The 24,818-nt window shown below is 44.8% G+C and overlaps 1 protein-coding gene across 1 annotated transcript in view; it reads right to left on the reverse strand.

The window, feature by feature from the left end:
• CRACR2A (calcium release activated channel regulator 2A) overlaps positions 1–24,818 on the reverse strand; it is a 231,495-nt gene that overhangs the window by 11,747 nt on the left and 194,930 nt on the right. Inside the window, exons 14-16 of the mRNA XM_077468502.1 lie at positions 14,974–15,055; positions 10,053–10,167; positions 8,148–8,249 (exon numbers count right to left, since the gene is read on the reverse strand). Of these exons, the coding sequence (XP_077324628.1) occupies positions 8,148–8,249; positions 10,053–10,167; positions 14,974–15,055 (299 nt within the window). The remainder of the gene's footprint in view (positions 1–8,147; positions 8,250–10,052; positions 10,168–14,973; positions 15,056–24,818) is intronic.

Genomic DNA, 24,818 nt, shown 5'->3' on the forward strand with positions numbered 1-24,818 from the left:
TGGACACGGGTAGGCTGCATGGTGGACATGGGTAGGCTGCATGGTGGACACTTAATTCTGCATAAAACATTTAAGTGTCATTTCATCAGATAATTTATGAGGGCGTGTTTAGGGGTGGAATTTGGGGCAGACAGGGTAGATGGTTGGGTGGGGCAACTGGTGGCGAGTAAGGCCTGACTCGTAACACAGGACTGGAAATTTTGAGCCCTGTCCTAAGGCCAGATCACCACATGACATTAAAACAAATTCAACCACCAAATTTAAAGGATAACTAAACCCAAGAACAAAAACTGTAATATATCGCAGGTTACAGTCCTTAGATGTGGTGGCTGCATTTGTTTTCTTTTTCCAAGCCTAGAAAATTTTCAGCAAAGAAACTACTCGTTGATCTTGCCAAAAATGCATGACTTTGTAGCTGCCTGTGAACTACATTGAAGAATATCTTCCTTCCTAGTTCTGTTCTAGTTGTTCTGTAAACTACAAATGGCCCTGTACCCCATTTAATAGACAGAAAGGGATATGGACATGTTTGAAGGAAAGCAGCCCAGGGGGTAAAAAAAAATGAAAAAAAGATACATGCTGCCACAACACCAGTGACTAGTAATCTAGCATATAGTACATTTTTGGTTTTGGATTTAGATACACTTTAAGGACTGGTACACTGCAATATATTACATTTTACGTATTGGGTTTAATACTGCTTTATAAATAATTTAGCTGATTCACAAATGTCCAGGGTAAGTCTGTTTCTAAAAAGGGTCTTGTGTGATTTTAAGTCCGGTTTAGGTACGAATTCAAGTAAAAATTTGCACCTCAAATGCACCTGAACTGGTGAAAAAAAACATACCGGACTCCAGACTGCAAACCCAACCCTTAGGTTCCTAGTTTCCACAGCTCTTTATTATCTGCAATGTTGCAGTAATCTATCTAGAGAATGTAAAGGATGAGCGCACTCCAGGGCCGGGACAAGGGGTGGGCAGGAGGCTGCCCCTGGTGCAATGGTGTATTGCAGAGGTAGGGGGCACCCTGACCCTAACCCTAAGGGAAAGGGGGGCGCAGTTTGGCATCTTTGCCCTGGGCGCTGGATGACCTTTGCCCGGCATTGGCGCACTCTACCCATATATTGTGGTTGGTAGTGGAATTTATATTGGATTTTTATTTGTCATTAGGAGTGAGGTGTTCTTACTGGAAATCCAAGCACTGAATATCTGGGAAGGTTGCCTTTGGATTCACCAGAGGCCAGTGCAATAATTAAGAATTTTATCTATTCACTGACTGGAGACCACCCCTGGGAATTGTCAGAGCCTGAATTAAAATTATGGATTTATGATGTCTATGGTTTGGAATCATGAAACAGGGTTTGTGACAAAATGAAAGATTTCCAATAGGCGAAGATACACTGTCCCATTAACGTTCAACTATCCCAAAGAGAGAGAAACTGAATTGTTTGTTATCAAGACAAATCTGATTACAGGGCAAATTGTGGCAAGGTCTCTGAGGAATGGGGTTCTCTAAAGGCCCGTACACAAGATACGAAAATCAGATGGAAAAATTTGTACGACGAGCTGTCTGCTAATCTTCGAATTGTTAGTACGGTGTTTTCGACAGCTGATTTAGTTTTTTCATCAGACAAAAGTTGGATGTGCAGACTATAAAAAATTTTCTCAGATGTGAACTCAACGTCCGATTTTCATTTCATTAGTACGGTTTTCATAAGAAAAAAATCGTAAGAGCAAGACTATGCATGCTCAGAAAACAAAAGAATACATACAAAACTATTCAACACATTATGTCACTTCTGATGTTGTATTCTTTCGTACGAACATTTTTGTATTGTGAGTAACCTCTTCACTTTCAACATGAGACTAGCATGGAACAAAAAAGGACGTTCAGTCTTCCGAAAATCTAAGCGTGTGTACGAGGCTTTATTCACACACCTGGATCCAGAGTGAAGAACATCTTATTAAACTAAAACTGGTTTATGTTTTCAAGGCCTTTAGAAACCAACTATTTAGCTAAAAGAAACAAGACTTGTCATTTCCTCCATTGTGCCACTTGTGGACAAAACTCTTAACAAGCCATGAAGATACACAAGAGATATTTATTGAATAAACATTCTGAGAATGGGCTACAAAATAAATTAAGCTAGAGAAGAGTAAGGCTGAGTTCACACTTATGAGAATTGGATGCTGGTTTCTCCGCATTCAATTCGCATGACAGGAGACTGTGATCGGCTCTCAAAGGAGACTGTTCATACACTTCCTGGGTGGCCGTAATCCACACTGGAAAAGGGTCCTGTACATCTTTGGCTCTGTTTCAGGTCCAAATTCAGGCAAAAATTCAGACTCGATTTGCACCTGAAACAGAGAACAGGGACGCACCAGACCCCTGCTGCAAACCGCTTCCGCACACACAGTGTGAACCCAGCCTTAATGGGTATAAATTGAACTTTTTGATATTTTATCGGACAAGACCATTGATATTGTTGAGTTCACTTTTAGAAAAGATTATAATAAAGGGTGCATCGATGTTATATACTGTATATATGGATAAGGCATAATATACGAAATTACTAGAATAGATCATGACAAAATATCATATTATCTAAAAAGGATTTAGTAAAAATATTACCATATATTTTTTTTTGCAAATCTTTTTTATTAAAGTTTATGCAGTAAACAACAGCAAGCAAACTAACAAACAAAAAAGAACACATACATTGGTCACGACTACAGTTACCGGTGTGATGTATACAGATTTGTAATACAAGACAGTTAGGTACATACAGAATATGACGGAGAGTCTAAGGCACCTCAATGGCCACAGATAGCTGACTTCATGTGCAGCAGGACAACTTAGAGTTACAACACGCTACTCAGACATATGACATTTCCACTGGTGCAGTTACCTGTGTACTAGCAAAGGGTAACTTGTTAAGTAGGCTGCGGGTCAGAGGCTGTGGAGGCGTCAGCCAGCCAGCTGGACCAGACCTTGTCATATTTTTGCGGGCAACCCCTATTAGCATAGCAGTCTTTGTAAAGAGGCAGGCTGCCGTTGACCAATTTTTTCCACAGGGAGAGAGGAGGGGGAGTTGGCTTACGCCAGCTGAGGGCTATGGCCTTGCGGGCGTAGAAAAGAAGAATCCCAACCAGGGTGCGTCGCGCCACAGTGGGAATAATATGATCTATCAGGCCCAGTATGCAAATTTCTATGGAGGGCTGGAGCGATATGGAGGTGACCTGTGTAATGACCCTCAGTATCTCCTTCCAATAGCCGACAATGGCCGGGCAGGTCCAAAAAATATGAGTGAAGTCCCCCGGTATTGTCCCACAACGCCAACACCCCGGGGGGGAGGCGGGGTTCATTTTGTGCAATCTATATGGGGTGAAATATGCTCGGTGGACCATTTTAAACTGTATTAGCCGGTCTCTCAGGGAGACCTATTACCATATATTTAATTGTTTATAATCATTATCATAAGAAATATGTGTGCTTCAAAATGAATACATTCTCAAGTAGTGAAATGGCAATAGTTAAAGTATATACAAAATATTGTAGAATATATTTCAATGTGTATCTTTTAATAAATAAATCCATCCCTGTAGCCAAGTTTTCATGTTCAGTTAATATACCAAAAATGTAATATCACTAATAATTTCACTAAACCCATCAGAGGAAGATATCTATATACAGTATCTCAAAAAGGTGCGTACTACCCTCAAATTTATGTAAATATTTTATTCTTTCTTTTCATGTGACAACACTGAAGAAATTACATTTTGCTACAATGTAAAGTAGTGAGTGTCAGTGTACAGCTTGTATAACAGTGTAAATTTGCTGTCCCCTCAAAGTAACACAACACACAGCCATCAATGTCTAAACCGCTGGCAACAAAAGTGAGTACACCCCTAATTGAAAATGTCCAAATTTGGCCCAATTAGCCATTTTCCCTCTCCGGAGTCATGTGACTCATTAGTTTTACAAGGTCTCAGGTGTGAATGGGGAGCAGGTGTGTTAAATGTGGTGTTATCGCTTTCACTCTCTCATATTGGTCACTGGAAGTTCAACATGGCACCTCATGGCAAAGAACACTCTGAGGATCTAAAAAAAAAAATTGTTGCTCTAGATAAAGATGGCCTAGGCTATAAGAAGATTGCCAAGACCCTGAAACTGAGCTGCAGTATGGTAGCCAAGACCATACTGCGGTTTAACAGGAACGGTTCCACTCAGAACAGGCCTCTCCATGGTCCACCAAAGAAGTTGAGTGCACGTGCTCAGTGTTACATCCAGAGGTTGTCTTTGGCAAAGTGTCATTTCTTCAGTGTTGTCACATGAAAAGATAAAATAAAATATTTACAAAAATGTGAGGGGTATACTCACTTTTGTGAGATACTGTTCTTATGTTGTAGTGGGTAAATTTAGGAATTAATTTTGAATCTAATCTCAGTGTCTGTGTCACAATATCGATTCTACTGTTATTTGTGTTTGTTAAGTGACTTAATTGTAAAACAAATCTAAATATTTTTTTTTCTAGTTTCATATCCCATACTCTCACATAATTTTATTGTGCAAGTGTAAGTTCACCTTTACAGAAAATCTGTAAGCTGAATTTACACAGGACCCCCTCCCCATCTGCCCTGGTCCCGCGATTCCCCGCTGTCAGACACCGGTTTGCTGCTTTACCTGTCCAGGGATTTGAAATCCCTGTGGCTTAATCTCCTATCTGTACCTCTCAGCGTGTTAGGATAGGAGGCATTCTAATTGGTCAGCACCATCACATGGACGTCGCTGACCAATTATAATTCACCTAGCTGATCCTGTCAGTGCTGGAAGAGAGAAAACCAGGAGGATTTCCAATCCCCAGACCAGTAAAGCAATGTCATGGTGCCTGAAAGCGGGGGAACGTGGGACTTTGGTACAGCGGAACTGGGGGGATGGGAATGGAGTCCAGTGTAAATTCACCTTACAGATTTTATGTAAAGGTGAACTTATCCTTTAAAGAGTATCTGCACAGGCCAATGAATCTCAGGAATAATTAATTGGTCAGCTTAATTATTTTTAATAAAATATTTTTATATTTGAGGCACTGTTATACATCGATCAAATAAATGTTAGAATAGCTGACTCAATTAATCACTCAAACATCCTGACAGAATGTAACCTATCCATTCATTAGAAATCAGTGATATCACTAACAATTCAGCCTATCCATTGACTAGATGCAAGTGACATCACTGAGAATGCAGCCATTGATTCACTAGAGGCCACTGACATCACTGAAAAATGTCCCTGTTCATTTTCTAGATACATGTGACATCACTGAAAACACAGCTTATCCATTTATTAGAGACAAGTGACATCACTAAGATTGTAACTTATCCATTAACTAGGGACCAGTGACATAATCAAGAATACAACCTATCTATTTATTACAGACCAGTGACATCCCTTAGAATGGAATCTATCAATTCACTAGAGACTAGTGACATCACTACCAATATAGTCTATCCATTGATGAGCCAGTGACATCACTGAAAGATTTTCCTGCCCATTTGCTAGGGACATGTGACATCACTGAGAATGCAATATATCCATTTACTATAGACCAGTAACATCACTTACAGTGCAGCCTATCAAGTAACTAAAGGGCAGTGACATCACTGATATGCAGCCTAACCATTGACTAAAGGCCAGTGACATCACCAAGGCTGGGTACACGCGTAACCCAATGGCTCAATGGGCTGAATGGAAACAAAATGAGAGGTTGCAATACTAACTAAGCGATGTTAGTGCGCCAATCTCCCCCACTGTGCCTTTGTGTTCTGATGGGGTGACTTTGCCCCTGCCAGAACACACTGATGCATTCCGGTATGTCCCTTCAACAGAAGCTGGTCATTAGACTTCTTCTGTCAGGAGGACAGCTGTACACACTGATCAAACGTTGCTTGGTTCCTGTGGAACCTGCTGACACCGGCTGATATTCAGCCCTTGTGTACTTAGCATAATAATGCAGTCTATTCTTTCACTAGAGACTAGTGACATCACTTATGCACACGATCGGACTATCTGGCGGACTTGGTTCGGTGGACCAGAGTCAATCCGCCCGTGTGTGGGCTCCGGCAGACTTTTTTTCCCCAAAAGTCCAGCGGACTTAGAAAGAAGTTTTGAATCAAAATTGTCCGCCGGAATCGGCAGTCCGACAATCTGACGGTCTGAATGCTAGTCCGCCGGACTTTTGAAATTAATGGACTTTCCCGCACACGGAGGCCCCGTCACCTGGTATGGACTTAAAGGGGAAGCCCTACGCTGAAAAAATGGCGTGGGGTCCCCCCCAAGGTCCATATCAGACCCTTATCCGAGCACGCAGCCCAGCCGGTCAGGAAAGGGGGTGGGGACGAGCGAGCGCTCCCCCCCTCCTGAGCTGTACCAGGCCTCATGCCCTCAACATGGGGGGGTGCTTTGGGGAAGGGGGGCCCTGCGGCCTCCCCACCCCAAAGCACCTTGTCCCCATGTTGATGAGGACAAGGGCCTCTTCCCAACAACCCTGGCCGTTGGTTGTCGGGGTCTGCGGGCGGGGGGCTTATGTGAATCCGGGAGCCCCCTTTAATAAGGGGGCCCCCAGATACCAGCCCCCCACCCTATGTGAATAAGTATGGGGTACAATGTACCCCTACCCATTCACCTGGTGAAAAAAGTGTAAATAAAACACAACACAAGGTTTTAAAATCATTTATTGCTCCAGTGGTCTTCCGTCTTGGGGGGGTCTTCTCGCCAGACTTCTTCGCTATCTTCTGCTAGCTCTTTTACTAGCAGAGGAGCCCGGTTTTCTTCTTCTTCTTCGTCGCCGCCGCCGCCAGGGGGTCTTCTTCCGACATCGAGGGTCTTGTCCCCCTCTTCGGTTCTTCTTGCTGGGCCTCCGCTTTCTTCTCCCAGCTCTTTTACAAGCGGTGGCCCGGTCTTCTGTCACCGCCGCCGCCGCCAGGGGGTCTTCTTCCGACTTCGGGGGTCTTGTCCCCCTCTTCGATTCTTCTTGCTGGGCCTCCGCTTTTTTTCTTCCAGCTCTTTTACTAGCGGTGGCCCGGTCTTCTGTTGCCGCTGTCGCCAGCTTCTCTTCTTCTTCTTTGAGATGTTGACTCGACGCTCAGTCCAGTCGTGTGTGGGCAGGTCCGCTCGTTCGGAAAGTCTGGCGGACCTCCGCTTCAAAGCCCAGCGGTTTGTCCGCCGGGCTAAGTCCGCCGGATAGTCTAATCGTGTGTATGCGGCATTAGAGTACAGGCTATCATTTGGCTAGAGACCAGTGACATCTCTGCTGTTGCAACATATTCATTCATTAAAAATCAGTGACATCACTAAGAATTCAGCCCATCCATTCAGAAACCAATGAAATCCCAGAACTTGCAGCATATCTTGTCATTAGTGAGCAGTAACATCAGTGACAATGCAGCCTATTCACGGTCACAAGAGATCAGTAATCACTGATGATACAGTTAAACATCCAACCAAGAGTCAGGATCACCTAATGTATTTTCCAATGCTGTAAAAAGGCTTGTACCATTGGGGAAAATATTGTGAATATATAGTCAAGGCCCATTGGCTGAACCAGCTTAACCCCTATCAGAAGCACCAAATACTTAATACAAATAAATAATGGCTTAAGCCCCATACACACAATCAGAAATTCTGATTGAAGTCGGATGTGAGCTTTTGGTCAGAAATTCCGACTGTGTGTATACTCCATCGGACTTTTGCTGGCAGAATTCCAGCCGGCAAAAAGATTGACTGCAGGTTCTCTATTTTTCGGTCGGAAAAAGTTCAGATCGGAAATTCCAATCGTCTGTACAAATTCCGACGTGCAAAATTCCTTTGCATGCTCGGAAACAATTTGACGCATGCTCGGAAGCCCTTGAACTTCATTTTCTCGGGTCGTCGTAGTGTTGTACCTCACCACGTTCTGGACGGTTGAAAGTTCAGAGAATGTTTGTGTGACCGTGTGTATGCAAGTCAAGCTTGAGCGGAATTCTGTCGGAAAAAACTGCCGATTTTTTTCAGACGGAAAATCCGCTCGTGTGTACAGGGCACTAGTCTACAGAATGGCTTCACTATCTCCTGCTCTTTAGATTGAAATAGCTGAAATATAAACACTCTACCTTTGAAAGTTGCTTTCCCAGACCGCGGGGAACCTCTCTTTCTTTTTCAATGTCTGTTTTATTACCTAACATTAGTATAGGTATATTTTCTCCAGCTCCTTCCTAGAAGAAAAATGAAAAAGCATCCTTGAAGGTTTGTGTGGTTGTGAAAGATTTTCCTGAAAAATACATTTTTAAATATTCATCATTCATTGACGGAAACTCTAACAATGCTTTTGATTGATGTACCTGTTCCAGTGTGGATAGCCCTGTTTTTAGTGTTTTGACACTGATCCCATTTCTTTTACACTTTAATAGATACAGATTGATTATGCTTTAAATTATAATATTACTACGTGCTTTTTAATTAATGGTTTGATATGCATTGTTCTATATATGTATGTGTCTTAGGGTGGACGGCAGTTCTATGTTGCCATAAATATATATTTTTTTATTCAGAGTACTTTATTATTTTTATTATTATTTTAATTATGTATTACTGGAAATTATTACAGAGATCTGCTCGGAAAATGATCTTGCCAATATTTGCTATGATTAAGGCTACGGCTTCAGTAAATTCTACATTTTTGTTGTTATCTATTTCCTGTGGGAATTACCCAACTGTTTGTTTTGGTGACAGAAGTTAAAGGGGAATCCACAACTTTTTGGCTGTCACTGGAAGACAAGATAAGGGCAAATTTTCCAATTGAAGTACCCGTTTTTTTAGTGATTGCTGTCAATTAAGAATTTCCCTCTCTTTGAAATGATTTCCACTCACTTCCTGCTCTGCCACAATGTGTCTATGCCATGGGCGTCCACAGAACTTTTTTCGGGGGGCGCTTCGGCAGCACACAGTCAGATACACAGTCGCATTTAACCCTTTCTTTGACAGCTAGCGGGGTTTAAAATCACCCCACTAGCGGCATAATAGCGCCGCTAAAACGATGGTAAAGCACAGCTAAAACTAGCGGCACTTTACCGATAATGCTGCCAGATGGCAGTGTGAAATAGTTCTTGAGATAATTCAGCTTCACTTTGTATTGGGAGTTACTCAGGCCAGGCGTACCAGTCCATACCCATATATATATATAGCCTAGAGAATGTACATCTTTCTATATTGCAATACAGTATATGTTATTTTCATCAAGATCAAAATATGGCCACAACAGATGTATTGCAATACATTGCAATATAGAAAGATGTATATTCTCTAGGCTATATTTATATAGGCATGGTATGCCTGAGACAACCATACAAAGTGAAGAAGATTATAGTATAAAACACACAAATATATTTTCCAGCAATAGCTCGGCTGTCCAAATTTCCAAGCAATATATATATATATATATATATATATATATATATATATATATATATAAATTCTCCTCTTAACTGGCACTACTGTTACCTGTGGTTCTTCAGGATTTCCTCCTGTGATGCAATAGGCCATACACAAGCAGGCTGCCAATCCCGGAACAGCCGAGATGTTGAGCAGATGCCCGAGCAGCAGAGCCAAATGATTGGGCCGGGGTAAGGGATGTCTGTATCTGTGATAAGTCAGAATAGAGAGCAGCCCCAGGCCAGCAGACTCAGAAAAAAAGTCCACAGCGGTGGCCATTGCAGCACAGGGCAACTGTCTTCAACACCTTCTTACAATTCCGGGGGGGGGGGGGGGGGGGCAATCGCCCCCCCTTGCCCTAGGCTGCAGATGCCCATGGCCTATGCTAGTACGGAAAAGCACCTCCAGTTTACCAACATACAGAGGGAAAGATTAGTAAATTGGTCTTGTATTTAGGTAACAGATTGTTGAAAGCACAGATTCACTTTACCAAGAAACATTTGCAGTTATGCTCTAGCCTGGCAAGAACAAAGCAAGATCACAAATAAATAAAACTTCTACACATCAAAGCTGATTTCTGTTTATACCTCTACACTGGTAAACCACTGCCGTACTGCCGTAAATGTGTCCTTGGATGTGATGTCATACATTACAATGACTCCATCAGCTTTTCTAAAGAACTGTTTTGTTATACTGCGGTATCTGTATCAAGAAAAAGAATCAAAAATAAAAATAAGTATACAGGTATCTCATAAAAGCAGGAAAGAATTTCACTCAAATAGTAAATAAAGGTAGAACCTCTTTAAGACACATATACGGGCCCAAACCAAAGATCACGCGCTTGTTTCTTTTGTCCCCGTACAGCAACATAAAGTTGAACATGCTGGGTTGGGTGCAAATGAAACTTCAAAAGCTTATAATGGCTAAATATGTATAAGCCCTGGTGCAATGTCTGCAATGGGGCCCCTTTCTGAAGCCCCCGTTGCTACCCTCCCTAGGGTAGTTTACTGTCCTATATTACTAGTGAAACATATAAGCATGCTCAGAGAGCTGCCCATAAAAGATCCTCCAAAGAAAGCAAGGTGAAGCTTCTGAGGACTGACAAAGTGAAGCTGCACCATTCCTCCTTTGTACGTAGCCATGTGACAGACCACATAACCAAGCACAAGGAGCACTTTGTGAAGCCCCCTGTCCCCAATAGAAGACCTGAGAACTTTTTCACTTAAATAGTCTGCATGCTTCTAAGTTTTGCTAGCATTATAAAGAAATGATTTGTTGGTAGGGGGAGGCACTCTACGTCACTCCCTTTTCACCCCAATTTTAATGGTAATAACATATTAAATGGATCTGCTAACATTTCTGAAAACATTCAACAGATTGTAAAATGCGTCATGACCCACATTGTAACGTGAAATACTTCAAAGCACAGTTACACAACATAGATGTATGTTACAATGTTATTTGCACTCAAACTTACATCTAAAGTGCATTGTAATGAACTTGCATTATAGCGTAAAATATATTCAGTGCTTTGTGTGCTGTATTGCTCTGTGCTGAAAAAACTCAAGCAGGACCTGCTTTTTTATACATTGAGTTACACTCTCAGCCAGAAAATGCATGCTTTGCATTACACTACATTATGGGCTCTTAAAGAACTCTCATTTAGACATAAAATCTATAACAATTTATAAAAATTTTAATATCAATTTAGGTTAATAAAAAGACGATGATAGGATAAAAGATACAAGTAAATGTAATATATTGCTCTATGATAGGAAAGAAAAGGCACAGCAATTTATAGTTTTCTTCAGTACACCAGCATCCTTAAGGTCTTATGTAAATTGTACATAGGAGCACAATTATCTGTGATCAGGTCTGTAATTTATAAGGATTTGAACGCAGCACTATTGTATCTCAGCCCATTCACACAGGTCTGTTATGGCCCACATACCTGCGTAAACCAAAACAAGGAAAATCCATGTTCTGGGTCCTGTATAAGAACATTATTTGATGCTGTATGCATGTAAACATTTTAGCTAGTGTTTAATTGCGTCCAACCTACATTTACATTTTCAGTGGCAACTGTTCATCACTGATATGTAAATATGAACAAAGTGTAATCAGCGGCACTCACACGTTGGCCTTGGAGGAATCATTTATGCAGCGGCAGCACACGCACAGAATAATCGACTTTCTGTCAGTCATGAATTCGCAGGAGCTACTGATTACATGATATGTCGGCCCTGAGCAGCGGCCATGACCATGTACGCATGTAAACGCAGCACAAATGTACATTGTACATTTTTTTTATGCAGGATTTTGCTGCCTCTTCTGTACTGCATGCATGGGGCCTACAGCAGGGGCGTAACTATGGGGGGTGCAGCAGTCGCGACCGCAACTGGGCCCAGTGATGCAGGGGGCCCATGCAGCCCCCTCTACATATGGCCGGCAGCAGCATAGGCAGCTAGGGGTACCAGTGCACCATGCACACAGGTGGCTGGAGGTGAAGGGTGACTAGCAGAGCTCCATGCTCAACTATCGCACTGGCTGCTCTTTAGTTGTGCATTCCCTGCATGACCTGTGTCCTCGGCCGGCTCCTCAGAGTACCCCTCTCCTGCTCCATGCATTGCCGCTCAGTCTGTTCTCCCCAGCCAGAGTCCCCCCCCCTGAGTCCGGCCCACACTGCACTGCATACTTCTCCCGGGTAAACAAACTTTAAGCACACAGATGCAGTGCAGCCCTATGAGAGCTGACTCCCCGGAGGACACTGCAGGCTTGTCTGCCAGCCTCCCTCCTCCCCCGTCATACACAGATGATGAAAGGTCTTTCTGGGAGATATGCTGATTGCCCATCCAGCACACTGGATGGAGCCTAGGCCAACATGGATGAGTGCGCAGCCTACAGCTTGGTCATGGTGAGTGAGAGGACCCACCCCCCACACACCATTACATACCCCCTCCATCTCCCCCTGGAGACAGGGACCCCTTCTCACATGGGGACAGGGACCCCCACCTTCCCTGGGGACAGGGAATCCTTCTCACCTGGGGGCAGTAACTTCATCTGCCCTGTAGAAAAGGACCTCATCTCTTCTGGGGATGGGGACCCCATCCTGCCTAGGGACAGTCCCCCAATGAGGCACCTAAAAATAAAAAATAAATAATAGAAAAAAACTACTGATACCAGTGGTGGAAATACAGGGCTCACAAAGGTCATACCTGTGACCACGCCCTGGAGTTCCACCGCCGGACTCGGAGGGAAGGGTCCTGGCTGGGGTTCAGGGGGCCCTTCATGGTTTCTTGCATCGGGGCCCTGAAGGTTCTAGTTACACCACTGGCCTACAGCTCACATAGTCATCTAATATTATTATTAGAAACTCTTTTACATAAATCAGCTAGTCTCCATTTTCATTAAAGACTACTGATTTTATACAATTATTTGATGGTCACTTAAAGTGAAACCACACTCAAAACAATTTGCTATTTTATATCGGACATCTTGAAATGTTAATTGTGCCCCGACTGTCCGAGCCCAAGGACGATCACTGCATTGCTTTCAGTGGGGCTGCCTCCGCATTTAATTGCCAGAAAACCTGACTAGGGTTCTCTGGTGTATTTGATGTCGGTCCCATTTGCAGGTTTGAATGGAGCATTGTGAGATCTAAGGCACTGCTGCCTTAGACTTCTAGTCTCAGGAGATTTGGAGTGAGGTTTGATGATGTGACTACTGTGGTGCTCATTGTTCTCCTTGCTGGAGGCTCTGACATAAGGAAGCAAAGCTCTGCTTCTACCAAGATAGCTGATTCTATACAGAGACCCAGTGCAAAACCAGCCATGTTAAGTCAGTAATGGGGAAAAGATCAGCTGCAGGAATATCATGAGCAATACTGGTGACAAGCTTTTTGTCCTCCTTTTGTGTGCACAGCTTCCAAAGTTAAAGTGATTCTAAAGGCATTTTTTTACGTTTTACATTTTTTTTTATACTTACCTGCTCTTGGCAATGTTATTGTAGCGAGTGGTCCCTTTCCTCCCCTTCTGGAGTCCTTCACCGGCTGTCCGCTTCTTCCTTTCAGGAGTGCCCCTTTAGCAAGCTGTGTACTAAGGATGCGCCTATGCAGGCTTGCTTCCGAGCCAAGCTGTGTGTATCCATAGACACACAGCATGGCTTGGCCAAGACCCCCTGCTCACTCCTCACAGAATTTGACTGGCAGAAGCGGGAACCTATGCTTAACACTGCCTTCAGTGTATCCTGTGAAAGCAGGAATAGAGGGCAGTGCTGCATTTATAAGGAGTAAGGTAAGTGTGTGGAGGGAGGGGGTGGATGGTGGGAAATGGGTATTGGAATTTTTTTTACCTAAATGCAGACAATGCATTAAGGTAAAAAAAACATTGGCATCTACACTTTAACCGCTTCCCTACCACCTCACACAGACATACTGCAGCAGAAGGGCACATACTTGCCTGGGAGCTCCGTGACCATGATCGCGGGTCCCGCAGACTCGATGTCCGCGGGCATACCCACGATGGTCTCACGGTGAGGAAGAACGGGGAGATGCTAATGTAAACAAGCATCTCTCCATTCTGCCTAATGACACTGTCACTAATCAACGCTCCCTGTAATCAAGAGCAGTGATTAGTGACGTGTCACACACAGCCCCTCCCCCCACAGTTAGAATCACTCCCTAGGACACACTTAACCCCTACATCGCCACCTAGTGGTTAACTCCTTCACTGCCAGTGACATTTTTACAGTAATCAATGCAATTTTTTAGCATTGATAGCTGTATTAATGCCAATGGTCCCAAAAATGTGTCAAAATTGTCCGATGTGTCCGCCATAATGTCGCAGTCATGATAAAAATCGCTGATGGCCGCCATTACCAGTATAAAAAAATGATCAATAAAAATGTCATAAAACGATCCCCTATTTTGTAGACGCTATAACTTTTGCGCAAACCAATCAATAAACGCTTAATGTAATTTTTTTTTACAAAAAATATGTAGAAGAATACGTATCGGCCCAAACTGATGAAACAAAATGTTTTTTTATATATTTTGGGGGGATATTTATTATATCAAAACTATATAATAAAATAATGCGTTTTTTTTTTTTTTTTAATTGATGCAATTTTTTGGGTTTACAGCGCAAAAAAATAAAAACCGCAGAGGTGATCAAATACCACCAAAAGAAAGCTCTATTTATGGGAAAAAAGGACATCAGTTTTGTTTGGGAGCCACGTCGCATGACCCCGCAATTGTCAGTTAAAGCGGCACAGTGCCGAATCACAAAAAGTGCTCTGGTCAGGAAGGGAGTAAATTCTCCCTGGGCTGAAGTGGTTAATCTTCACTTTAAATAGACAAAATAATTCAGCACTGCCCTGTAGACATTTCCAAGGAACAGCCTTGGAACCATTTCATACACATGGTTAATAAATAATTTACATTAGTGAAAACATAAAAAAATAAAAATAGCAATCCGGTATTGTTGCCGATCCTATAATCTAGTTACAGACCTTTCTTGTCCAGCTGTGTCCCAAAGCTGTAATGCTACCTGGCAGTTATCCACTGTCACAGTCTTTACGATGTAATCAACACCTGCAACACCAAAAGAAAATCCAAAACTAAGTTTGATGTAAAGAGTAATTCTTAGGTGTCAATTTCTAAAAAAATAAATAGCTGGTTGAATGTCACAAGCATTCATCCAGCTGTCATGAATAATCACTGTATTAGAATAAAAGTTTATTTTGTATGATTGTCAGCTACATCTCATGACCATAATGCAGTCCTGATCGAGGTATGTGTCCGACAAAATACTGTCATAATTCGTTACAACTGGGAAAATACTTATGCCATTCATTTATCAAATTTGTTATAAATAGACTTCTAAGTGACAAGTAAAACCAATCAGTAAACTGCTAATTCTAGTCAAGGAACAATGCGACCCCGCTAAAGTCCACTAAAGCCCCATACACACTCAGATTTCCTGCTGGTTTTTGTCTTCAGGTTTACCAAAACCATATAATATTAGGTCAAACCTTAGGAGTTTCTATGTGTATGCAATCAAGCAGGCCCTTGCACTACATGGTTTTGGTAAATCGGAAGGGAAAAAATCAGCGGATTCTCCGGCAAGGTCCTGCGCATGGCATAAATCATCTGAAAAGTGTATTAATAATTCATGAATTACAAATAAACTTTTCAGAAGATTTATGCTGTGTGCAGGACCTTTCCTTGGAGTTATTATTTTGTATCTGGCTTTAAAGGAGCCTTGGCCTTGACACATATATTCCTTGACAGCTGCAACACGGAAGTTAAAGCGGGAGTAAACCCAGTTTCAAAAAACACTTACATTCCCGGCATGCCGGAAATGCTAACTTTCACATTGGTTGTGCTCTCAACCAAACTTTCAAACCATCCAATGGCTGGTGTCATAACTGATCGCATGTGCAGCATTATGGTAGTTGAAGAATTATTAGAGGCCAAGATGGCCGCTTCCTTGACTGAAAACGATAGAAGGGTTTACTTCCACTTTAAGCAATGATATAAATTCTTCAGTCAAAGTTTTATTTATTCTGTCTAGGAATAATATAGGGGTAACTATTGCTGAACTCCTTCTAAGTCATTATTATATATTTATTTATTACTGGTATTTACGGTATATAGCACAGACTATTTGACAGATCGCTGTACTAACACAAACAATGTTGTTGTGGCGATCTACCCCACTGTGCTATTGTATTCTGACAGGGGGACTCCCCCTCGCCTAAATACACTGAACGGCACTTGTGGGCCATTGGCTGCAAGCATTGATTGGATGCTGGTTTTCCAGCATGTCCCTTCGACAAAAGCTGGTCATTAGACCGGCTTCTGTCAGACAGACCGCTGTACACACTGATCAAAAGTCAGCCAGTTGAGTGACATCCATTCATGCCCTCAAGGAGCTTACCATCTAAGGTCCCTATCTTATATTCAGGAAGCAGTGTTTTTCAGGCAGTGTGTACCCAGCTTAATTCATATTCATACATACACATCGTAGGGCCAATTTAGACAGGAGCCAACTAACCTACCGGCATGTCTTTTCAGTGTTGGAGGAGACCGGCGTATCCACAGGAAACCCACATGAGCACAGGTAGAACATTATGAAGTTATTATATTATTTGTGTTGTCTTCTTGCAGTCCTGCTAAAGGAGTACTTTTGAACCACTGAAACACGTTGGCTTTAACCAAATGCCACTTTTAATACAACTTCTAGACTTTAGCCAACGTGTCTGGCACTTTACTCTTTGTACACATGTCTGCCCAATCCATGTGCCATCCTGTGGCAGTTACTGTCTGGAGAGCTGCCTAAAATGAAGAACCTTCCACTATACCAGACCCGTTTTCCAGCTGTAATAAATATTAGCACAAATACTCCAAGACCTTCACATCTCCCCTTTAACTTCTACATTAAGTTTCTTTTTTTATCTGCAAAGATTGAGAGCTAATACAATTTTTTAAAAATGCAGTTATCCTTTAAAAGCATTCATTTACACATGGAACACAAGCTGTGAATGACTCCTACTGCTTCTATTTGTCTGTATTTATTTGTTATTACTGCCATTGATTTACCAATTGATTTTCCTAATCCCTTATCAACTTCGCTCATTTCAAGTTAATTTTAAAAGAAAACAAAAGTAACACTAATAGCAATGGCTGCATAATTAAATGAAGTATAATCAGCAATGATTGAGTTTAAAAAAAAAAAAACAACAAAGCAAATAGAAGCTGCCAATAATGTTTACACCTCAGCCAATGATAGGTCAATTCTCTCGTCAAAGGGACAGCATTTGGCAAATAATTTAAAACACATATTTAGTACTAGAGCTAGATGATCATATCTGCATAGTGGCTTAGTGGTTACCACTTCTGCCGTGCACCACTGGGGAACTCTGGTTTAAATCTTGTTCAGAACACAATCTGCATGGAGTTTGCATGTTCTTCCTGTGCTTGTGTGGGTTTCCTCCTACACTCCAAAGACATACTGTTAGGTCGCTTATCTCCTGTCCAAATTAGTCCTAGAATATAAGATAGGGACTTTAGATGGTAAGCTTCTTGAGGGCAGGAACGGATGTCACTATACAGTATATAAAGCACTGTGCAAAAATTGATGGCACGTTTATAAATACCTTTAATAAATAAATACCAATTATAAAACTCTGCGTTATATGAATCTTAGATCTTAAAATGCATGTCTTGGTAAAAACAAAAAAACAAACAAAAAAAACACAATCAGCACAACTTTGCAGTTTGTGCCAATTTCACAATTCCCTTAAAAACACTAAAGAATGGAAAAATTCACATTAATCCTACCCTAAATCGAGTGAGATTCCAGTTACAGCTGCCTCAGCTTCACTGAAAACCCTAGCAATGTTGTTGGTCCTGCTTGAGTTCTTCCCTGCTGGACTAGACAATAGTGATGGACGAACTTCCGACGGGACGTTTCGCGAACGCGAAACGCGAACGGACACAAACGTTCGCGAAAACGACCGTTCGCCGCGGGCTCCATTGACTTCAATGGGAGGCGAATTTCGCAAACCTTTAGGTCGAATTTGCGGCCACGGGGTAATTATTAGGGGGTAGCACGTAGTCCCACCACCTGGACAATAGCATAATACATGTATGAGGTGAATTTGGGATCGATAACTACAAGCATTTTTTTTTTATTTGGGAAATTGTTCTGACAATTCAGGACTATGGAGCTAATGAAGGCAATGGAGGAGAGGGAAGGTCAGGGACCAGGGTAGGCAAACAAGAGGGTGCAGGAGATACAGAGCACTGACAGCAGCACCGTAATACAGAGCACTGACATCAGCACCGTGACATACAGCGCTGACAGCAGCTCCGTGACATACAGCGCTGACAGCAGCTCCGTGACATACAGCGCTGACAGCAGCTCCGTGACATACAGCGCTGACAGCAGCTCCGTGACATACAGCGCTGACAGCAGCTCCGTGACATACAGCGCTGACAGCAGCACCGTGACATACAGCGCTGACAGCAGCTCCGTGACATACAGCGCTGACAGCAGCTCCGTGACATACAGCGCTGACAGCAGCTCCGTGACATACAGCGCTGACAGCAGCTCCGTGACATACAGCGCTGACAGCAGCTCCGTGACATACAGCGCTGACAGCAGCACCGTGACATACAGCGCTGACAGCAGCTCCGTGACATACAGCGCTGACAGCAGCTCCGTGACATACAGCGCTGACAGCAGCTCCGTGACATACAGCGCTGACAGCAGCTCCGTGACATACAGCGCTGACAGCAGCTCCGTGACATACAGCGCTGACAGCAGCTCCGTGACATACAGCGCTGACAGCAGCTCCGTGACATACAGCGCTGACAGCAGCTCCGTGACATACAGCGCTGACAGCAGCACCGTAAGCAGCCCCAGGAGGAAGTCAGCACAGCACAGGGATGGTGTGATCCCCTCATAATAAGAACCCCCAGGAGGAAGTCAGCACAGCACAGGGATGGTGGGAGCCCCTCATAATAAGAACACCCAGGAGGAAGTCAGCACAGCACAGGGATGGTGGGAACCCCTCATAATAAGCAGCCCCAGTAGAAATATGACACCGCTCAACCTCTTCAAAGAGGAGGGTAGGGGCATATAGTACGGTGTGCTTTTTTGGGTCAGGGAAGTGAGCCAAATGAATTAAGAAGGTCTGTGTGCTTGATTCCAAAAATTGTTTATAGACATATACATGGTCTACTGATCACATGTGTTGAATTCCTCCGAGATCCATGCCTCATTCATTTTTAGAAATGTGAGGTAGTTAACACTGTGGTGAGCTAGGCGAGTACGCTTATCGGTCACAATCCCCCCTGCTGCGCTGAACGTCCTTTCGGACAGGACACTGGATGAGGGGCAAGCCAACAGTTCGATTGCAAATTGGGCAAGCTCTGGCCAGAGGTCAAGCCTGCCCACCCAGTAGTCTAGGGGTTCATCACTCCTCAGAGCGTCCACATCGGCCGTTAACCCAATGTAGTCGGACACCTGACGGTCTAGGCGTTCCCTGATGCTGGATCCGGATGACACCTGTCGATGGGTCGGCTGAAAGAATGACCTCATATCCGAAGTCACCAACACATCTTCAAACCGGCCTCTTCTTGCAGGCGCTGTTGGATTGGTACCCGCAAATCCTTCTCTGGGAGTGGGAATTGCTCCTCTGCCAGCGCACGCAAAAGCAGAATGCAGCATTTCTCGAAGCAAGGCCTGGAAGTGCTGCATTCTGACAGCCCTCTGCGACGGCGGTAACATTTCCGCCATTTTGTGTTTGTACCGGGGGTCTAAGTACGTTGCCACCCAGTACTGGTCCTTGACCCTCATGCTTTTTATACGGGGGTCCCTATTAAAACACTGGAGCATGAAGGCCCCCATTTGCACTAAAGTGGAAGCGGTGTGGTGGCCTGGCTCCTGCTCATCATCCAGGATAATGTCGTCCTCTTCATTCTCCTCTCCCCATCCTCGCACAACAGGGATCCCAGAAAGGTTTAAAGCATGCTCTTCTTGCTCCTGCTCATCCGCCCCGGCACCATCCTCCTCTGACTCCTCATCAGACTCCTGTTGTTGACTTGTCTCAGATAGAGTAGCCCCCCCTGGGAATTCATCCAGCATTGCGACTTCCTCATCTTCCCGCTCCTGCTCCTCCACAGCCTGATCAATGACACGACGCAATGCACGCTCCAGAAAGAAGGCATAAGGTACCATGTCACTGATGGCGCCATGGCTGCGACTGACCAGTTTGGTGATCTCCTCAAATGGCCGCAGAAGTCTGCATGTGTCGCGCATGAGCAGCCACTGGCGCGGTGAAAAAAAACCCAGCTCCCCAGAACCGTTTCTTTCGCAGAGTTCATACAGGTAGACGTTAACTGCACGTTTCTGCTGGAGCAGCCTATCAAGCATATAGAAGGTTGAGTTCCATCGCGTCGGGCAATCGCAAATAAGACGTCTGACCGGCAGATGGTGTCGCCGCTGAATGTCAGCAAGGCGAGCCATGGCCGTGTAAGATCTTCTGAAATGGGCCGAGATTTTCCTTGCCTGCCGCAAGATGTCCTGGACCCCAGGGTATTTGACAAGGAATCGCTGCACGACCAAGTTTAAGACGTGTGCCATGCACGGCACGTGCGTGATTTTGCCCTGTTTCAATGCGCTAAGCAGATTGGCACCGTTGTCACACACCACTTTACCAACTGTCAAATTGAGCGGTGTTAGCCACTCATCTGCCTGTGAACGCAAAGCTGAAAGGAGTGCCGGGCCAGTGTGGCTCTTTGCTTCCAGGCACAACAGACGCAGCACGGCATGGCAACGTCTCACCTGGCATGTGGAATAGGTTCTGGGGAGCTTGGGCGGTGCAGTGGAAGAGACGCTAGCAGCGGAAAAGGAGGAGGCAGCTGAGGAGGAGAGGGAGGAGGATGGAGTAGGAGGAGGAGAAGAAGAGTCAGGCCTGCATGCAATCCGTGGCGGTAAAACCAAATCTACACGGGTGCCACGGGTTACATGCTTGACGGCCGTCAGAAGGTTCACCCAGTGGGCAGTAAAACTGATATACCTTCCCTGCCCGTGTTTGCTAGACCACGTGTCTGTGGTCAGATGTATCTTGGCACCGACACTGTGTGCCAGAGATACATTCACTTGCCGCTGAACATGGCCATATAGCTCTGGGATGCCCTTCTCTGAGAAATACTTCCTTCCTGGGACCTTCCATTGTGGTGTTCCAATGGCCACAAATTTGCGAAAGGCCTCCGAGTCCACCAGTTTATATGGCAGTAGTTGGCGGGCTATGAGTTCTGACAAGCCAGCCGCCAACCGTTGGGCAAGAGGGTTATCCGGCGTCATCATTTTTTTACGCTCAAACATTAGGCCCACGGAAGCCTGCCTTTTTGCAGAAAAATGTGAGCTTGGCGTGATGGAAGGTGGAGTGGAGGACAATTGTGAGGAGAGAGGAGAAGGAGAAGTAGAAGACGAGGCTGGACGGTGAGAGCCTGCAGTGTGGCTTTGTGTGTTCCGTTGCTCCCACTGGGCTCGGTGATGGCTGCTCATGTGCCTTCTTAAGGCGGTCGTCCCTAGGTGAGTATTGGGCTTACCGCGACTAACGCGTTGACTGCAAAGATTGCAGATGGCAACGCTATTGTCAGCAGCGGACACGTTAAAAAAAGCCCACACTGCGGAGCCATGTGCCGGTGTCCTGGGAGCGCCAGATGTGACCGTACATGGTCGATGACTCGCTCCTGATACATTTGCAGTCTGCTTTGTCCCTGCTGTGCAATGTAAGTCATTGCTGCTTCTCCTCCCTATCTGCTGGTCCATATCTCCCTCTGAACTCCCCTCCTCTTCCTCTCTTGTGGGCACCCACGTGACATCACTAGACACGTCATCATCAACGTCACCTTCCCCACCGCTATAAGTAGAGTAGGCAGCAACACCGGGGACCAACCTCCTCCTTGGGCTGATCTGGGTACTGGCGTCAGACTGCTGAGTAGCGCTTGTTGCTACCTCCTCTTCCTGATCCAATACCAAGAGTGGCTGCGCATCAGAAATGTCCTCTTGATATGGATCGGAAAATAATTCCAGTGACTCAAGCGGAAGGTATGTGGTGGTGGTGGTGGTGGTCGTGTTGTTGGTGGTAGTGTCTTTGGGGGTGCACATAGCAGAGAGTGAAGAAGAGGGTGCAGATCGAGAGGATGAGGAGGGTGCAGAAGAGTAAGGCTGAGCGAGCCACTCAACCAAGTCTGGTGCATCCTTTAAAGTAATTGAACGCACCTTCTGCAACTTCCCACTTTGGCTCAAGCCTGTTGCTCCTGCCCTACCCCTACCACCCCTGCGGAAGGGCCTGCCTCTTCCTCTGCATGTCATTTTTTAAATGACCCTGTGACAAAACTCTTAGTCCCTATACCGCTGAAGGACTGCTGCAGTATAGGTGAGCGGTCAGCAGTGGTGCACGTCAACCCTATCTATTGTGGACCTATAGCGGTCCTTACAGAACAGCAGACTGTACCGCACTCAAGCCTATGTACCGTAGCACCCTATACCAAGTTACCAGTCCTTATAAGAACTTTTGTGGAACAAGCAGGTTGTGTGTTAGTGATTAGCAGACTGTACGTCAGTCCCTATACCGCTGAAGGACTGCTGCAGTATAGGTGAGCGGTCAGCAGTGGTGCACGTCAACCCTATCTATTGTGGACCGATAGCGGTCCTTACAGAACAGCAGACTGTACCGCACTCAAGCCTATGTACCGTAGCACCCTATACCAAGTTACCAGTCCTTATAAGAACTTTTGTGGACCAAGCAGGTTGTGTATTAGTGTTTAGCAGACTGTACGTCAGTCCCTATACCGCTGAAGGACTGCTGCAGTATAGGGCAGCGGTCAGCAGTGGTGCACGTCAACCCTATCTATTGTGGACCGATAGCGGTCCTTACAGAACAGCAGACTGTACCGCACTCAAGCCTATGTACCGTAGCACCCTATACCAAGTTACCAGTCCTTATAAGAACTTTTGTGGACCAAGCAGGTTGTGTATTAGTGTTTAGCAGACTGTACGTCAGTCCCTATACCGCTGAAGGACTGCTGCAGTATAGGGCAGCGGTCAGCAGTGGTGCACGTCAACCCTATCTATTGTGGACCGATAGCGGTCCTTACAGAACAGCAGACTGTACCGCACTCAAGCCTATGTACCGTAGCACCCTATACCAAGTTACCAGTCCTTATAAGAACTTTTGTGGACCAAGCAGGTTGTGTATTAGTGTTTAGCAGACTGTACGTCAGTCCCTATACCGCTGAAGGACTGCTGCAGTATAGGGCAGCGGTCAGCAGTGGTGCACGTCAACCCTATCTATTGTGGACCGATAGCGGTCCTTACAGAACAGCAGACTGTACCGCACTCAAGCCTATGTACCGTAGCACCCTATACCAAGTTACCAGTCCTTATAAGAACTTTTGTGGAACAAGCAGGTTGTGTGTTAGTGATTAGCAGACTGTACGTCAGTCCCTATACCGCTGAAGGACTGCTGCAGTATAGGGCAGCGGTCAGCAGTGGTGCACGTCAACCCTATCTATTGTGGACCGATAGCGGTCCTTACAGAACAGCAGACTGTACCGCACTCAAGCCTATGTACCGTAGCACCCTATACCAAGTTACCAGTCCTTATAAGAACTTTTGTGGACCAAGCAGGTTGTGTATTAGTGTTTAGCAGACTGTACGTCAGTCCCTATACCGCTGAAGGACTGCTGCAGTATAGGGCAGCGGTCAGCAGTGGTGCACGTCAACCCTATCTATTGTGGACCGATAGCGGTCCTTACAGAACAGCAGACTGTACCGCACTCAAGCCTATGTACCGTAGCACCCTATACCAAGTTACCAGTCCTTATAAGAACTTTTGTGGACCAAGCAGGTTGTGTATTAGTGTTTAGCAGACTGTACGTCAGTCCCTATACCGCTGAAGGACTGCTGCAGTATAGGGCAGCGGTCAGCAGTGGTGCACGTCAACCCTATCTATTGTGGACCGATAGCGGTCCTTACAGAACAGCAGACTGTACCGCACTCAAGCCTATGTACCGTAGCACCCTATACCAAGTTACCAGTCCTTATAAGAACTTTTGTGGAACAAGCAGGTTGTGTGTTAGTGATTAGCAGACTGTACGTCAGTCCCTATACCGCTGAAGGACTGCTGCAGTATAGGGCAGCGGTCAGCAGTGGTGCACGTCAACCCTATCTATTGTGGACCGATAGCGGTCCTTACAGAACAGCAGACTGTACCGCACTCAAGCCTATGTACCGTAGCACCCTATACCAAGTTACCAGTCCTTATAAGAACTTTTGTGGAACAAGCAGGTTGTGTGTTAGTGATTAGCAGACTGTACGTCAGTCCCTATACCGCTGAAGGACTGCTGCAGTATAGGTGAGCGGTCAGCAGTGGTGCACGTCAACCCTATCTATTGTGGACCGATAGCGGTCCTTACAGAACAGCAGACTGTACCGCACTCAAGCCTATGTACCGTAGCACCCTATACCAAGTTACCAGTCCTTATAAGAACTTTTGTGGACCAAGCAGGTTGTGTATTAGTGTTTAGCAGACTGTACGTCAGTCCCTATACCGCTGAAGGACTGCTGCAGTATAGGGCAGCGGTCAGCAGTGGTGCACGTCAACCCTATCTATTGTGGACCGATAGCGGTCCTTACAGAACAGCAGACTGTACCGCACTCAAGCCTATGTACCGTAGCACCCTATACCAAGTTACCAGTCCTTATAAGAACTTTTGTGGACCAAGCAGGTTGTGTATTAGTGTTTAGCAGACTGTACGTCAGTCCCTATACCGC

The sequence above is a fragment of the Lithobates pipiens genome, unplaced genomic scaffold (genome assembly GCF_037356315.1).
Source record: "Lithobates pipiens isolate NorthernLeopardFrog02 unplaced genomic scaffold, aLitPip1_a1.2 Scaffold_8, whole genome shotgun sequence".
Lineage (NCBI taxonomy): Eukaryota > Metazoa > Chordata > Amphibia > Anura > Ranidae > Lithobates > Lithobates pipiens.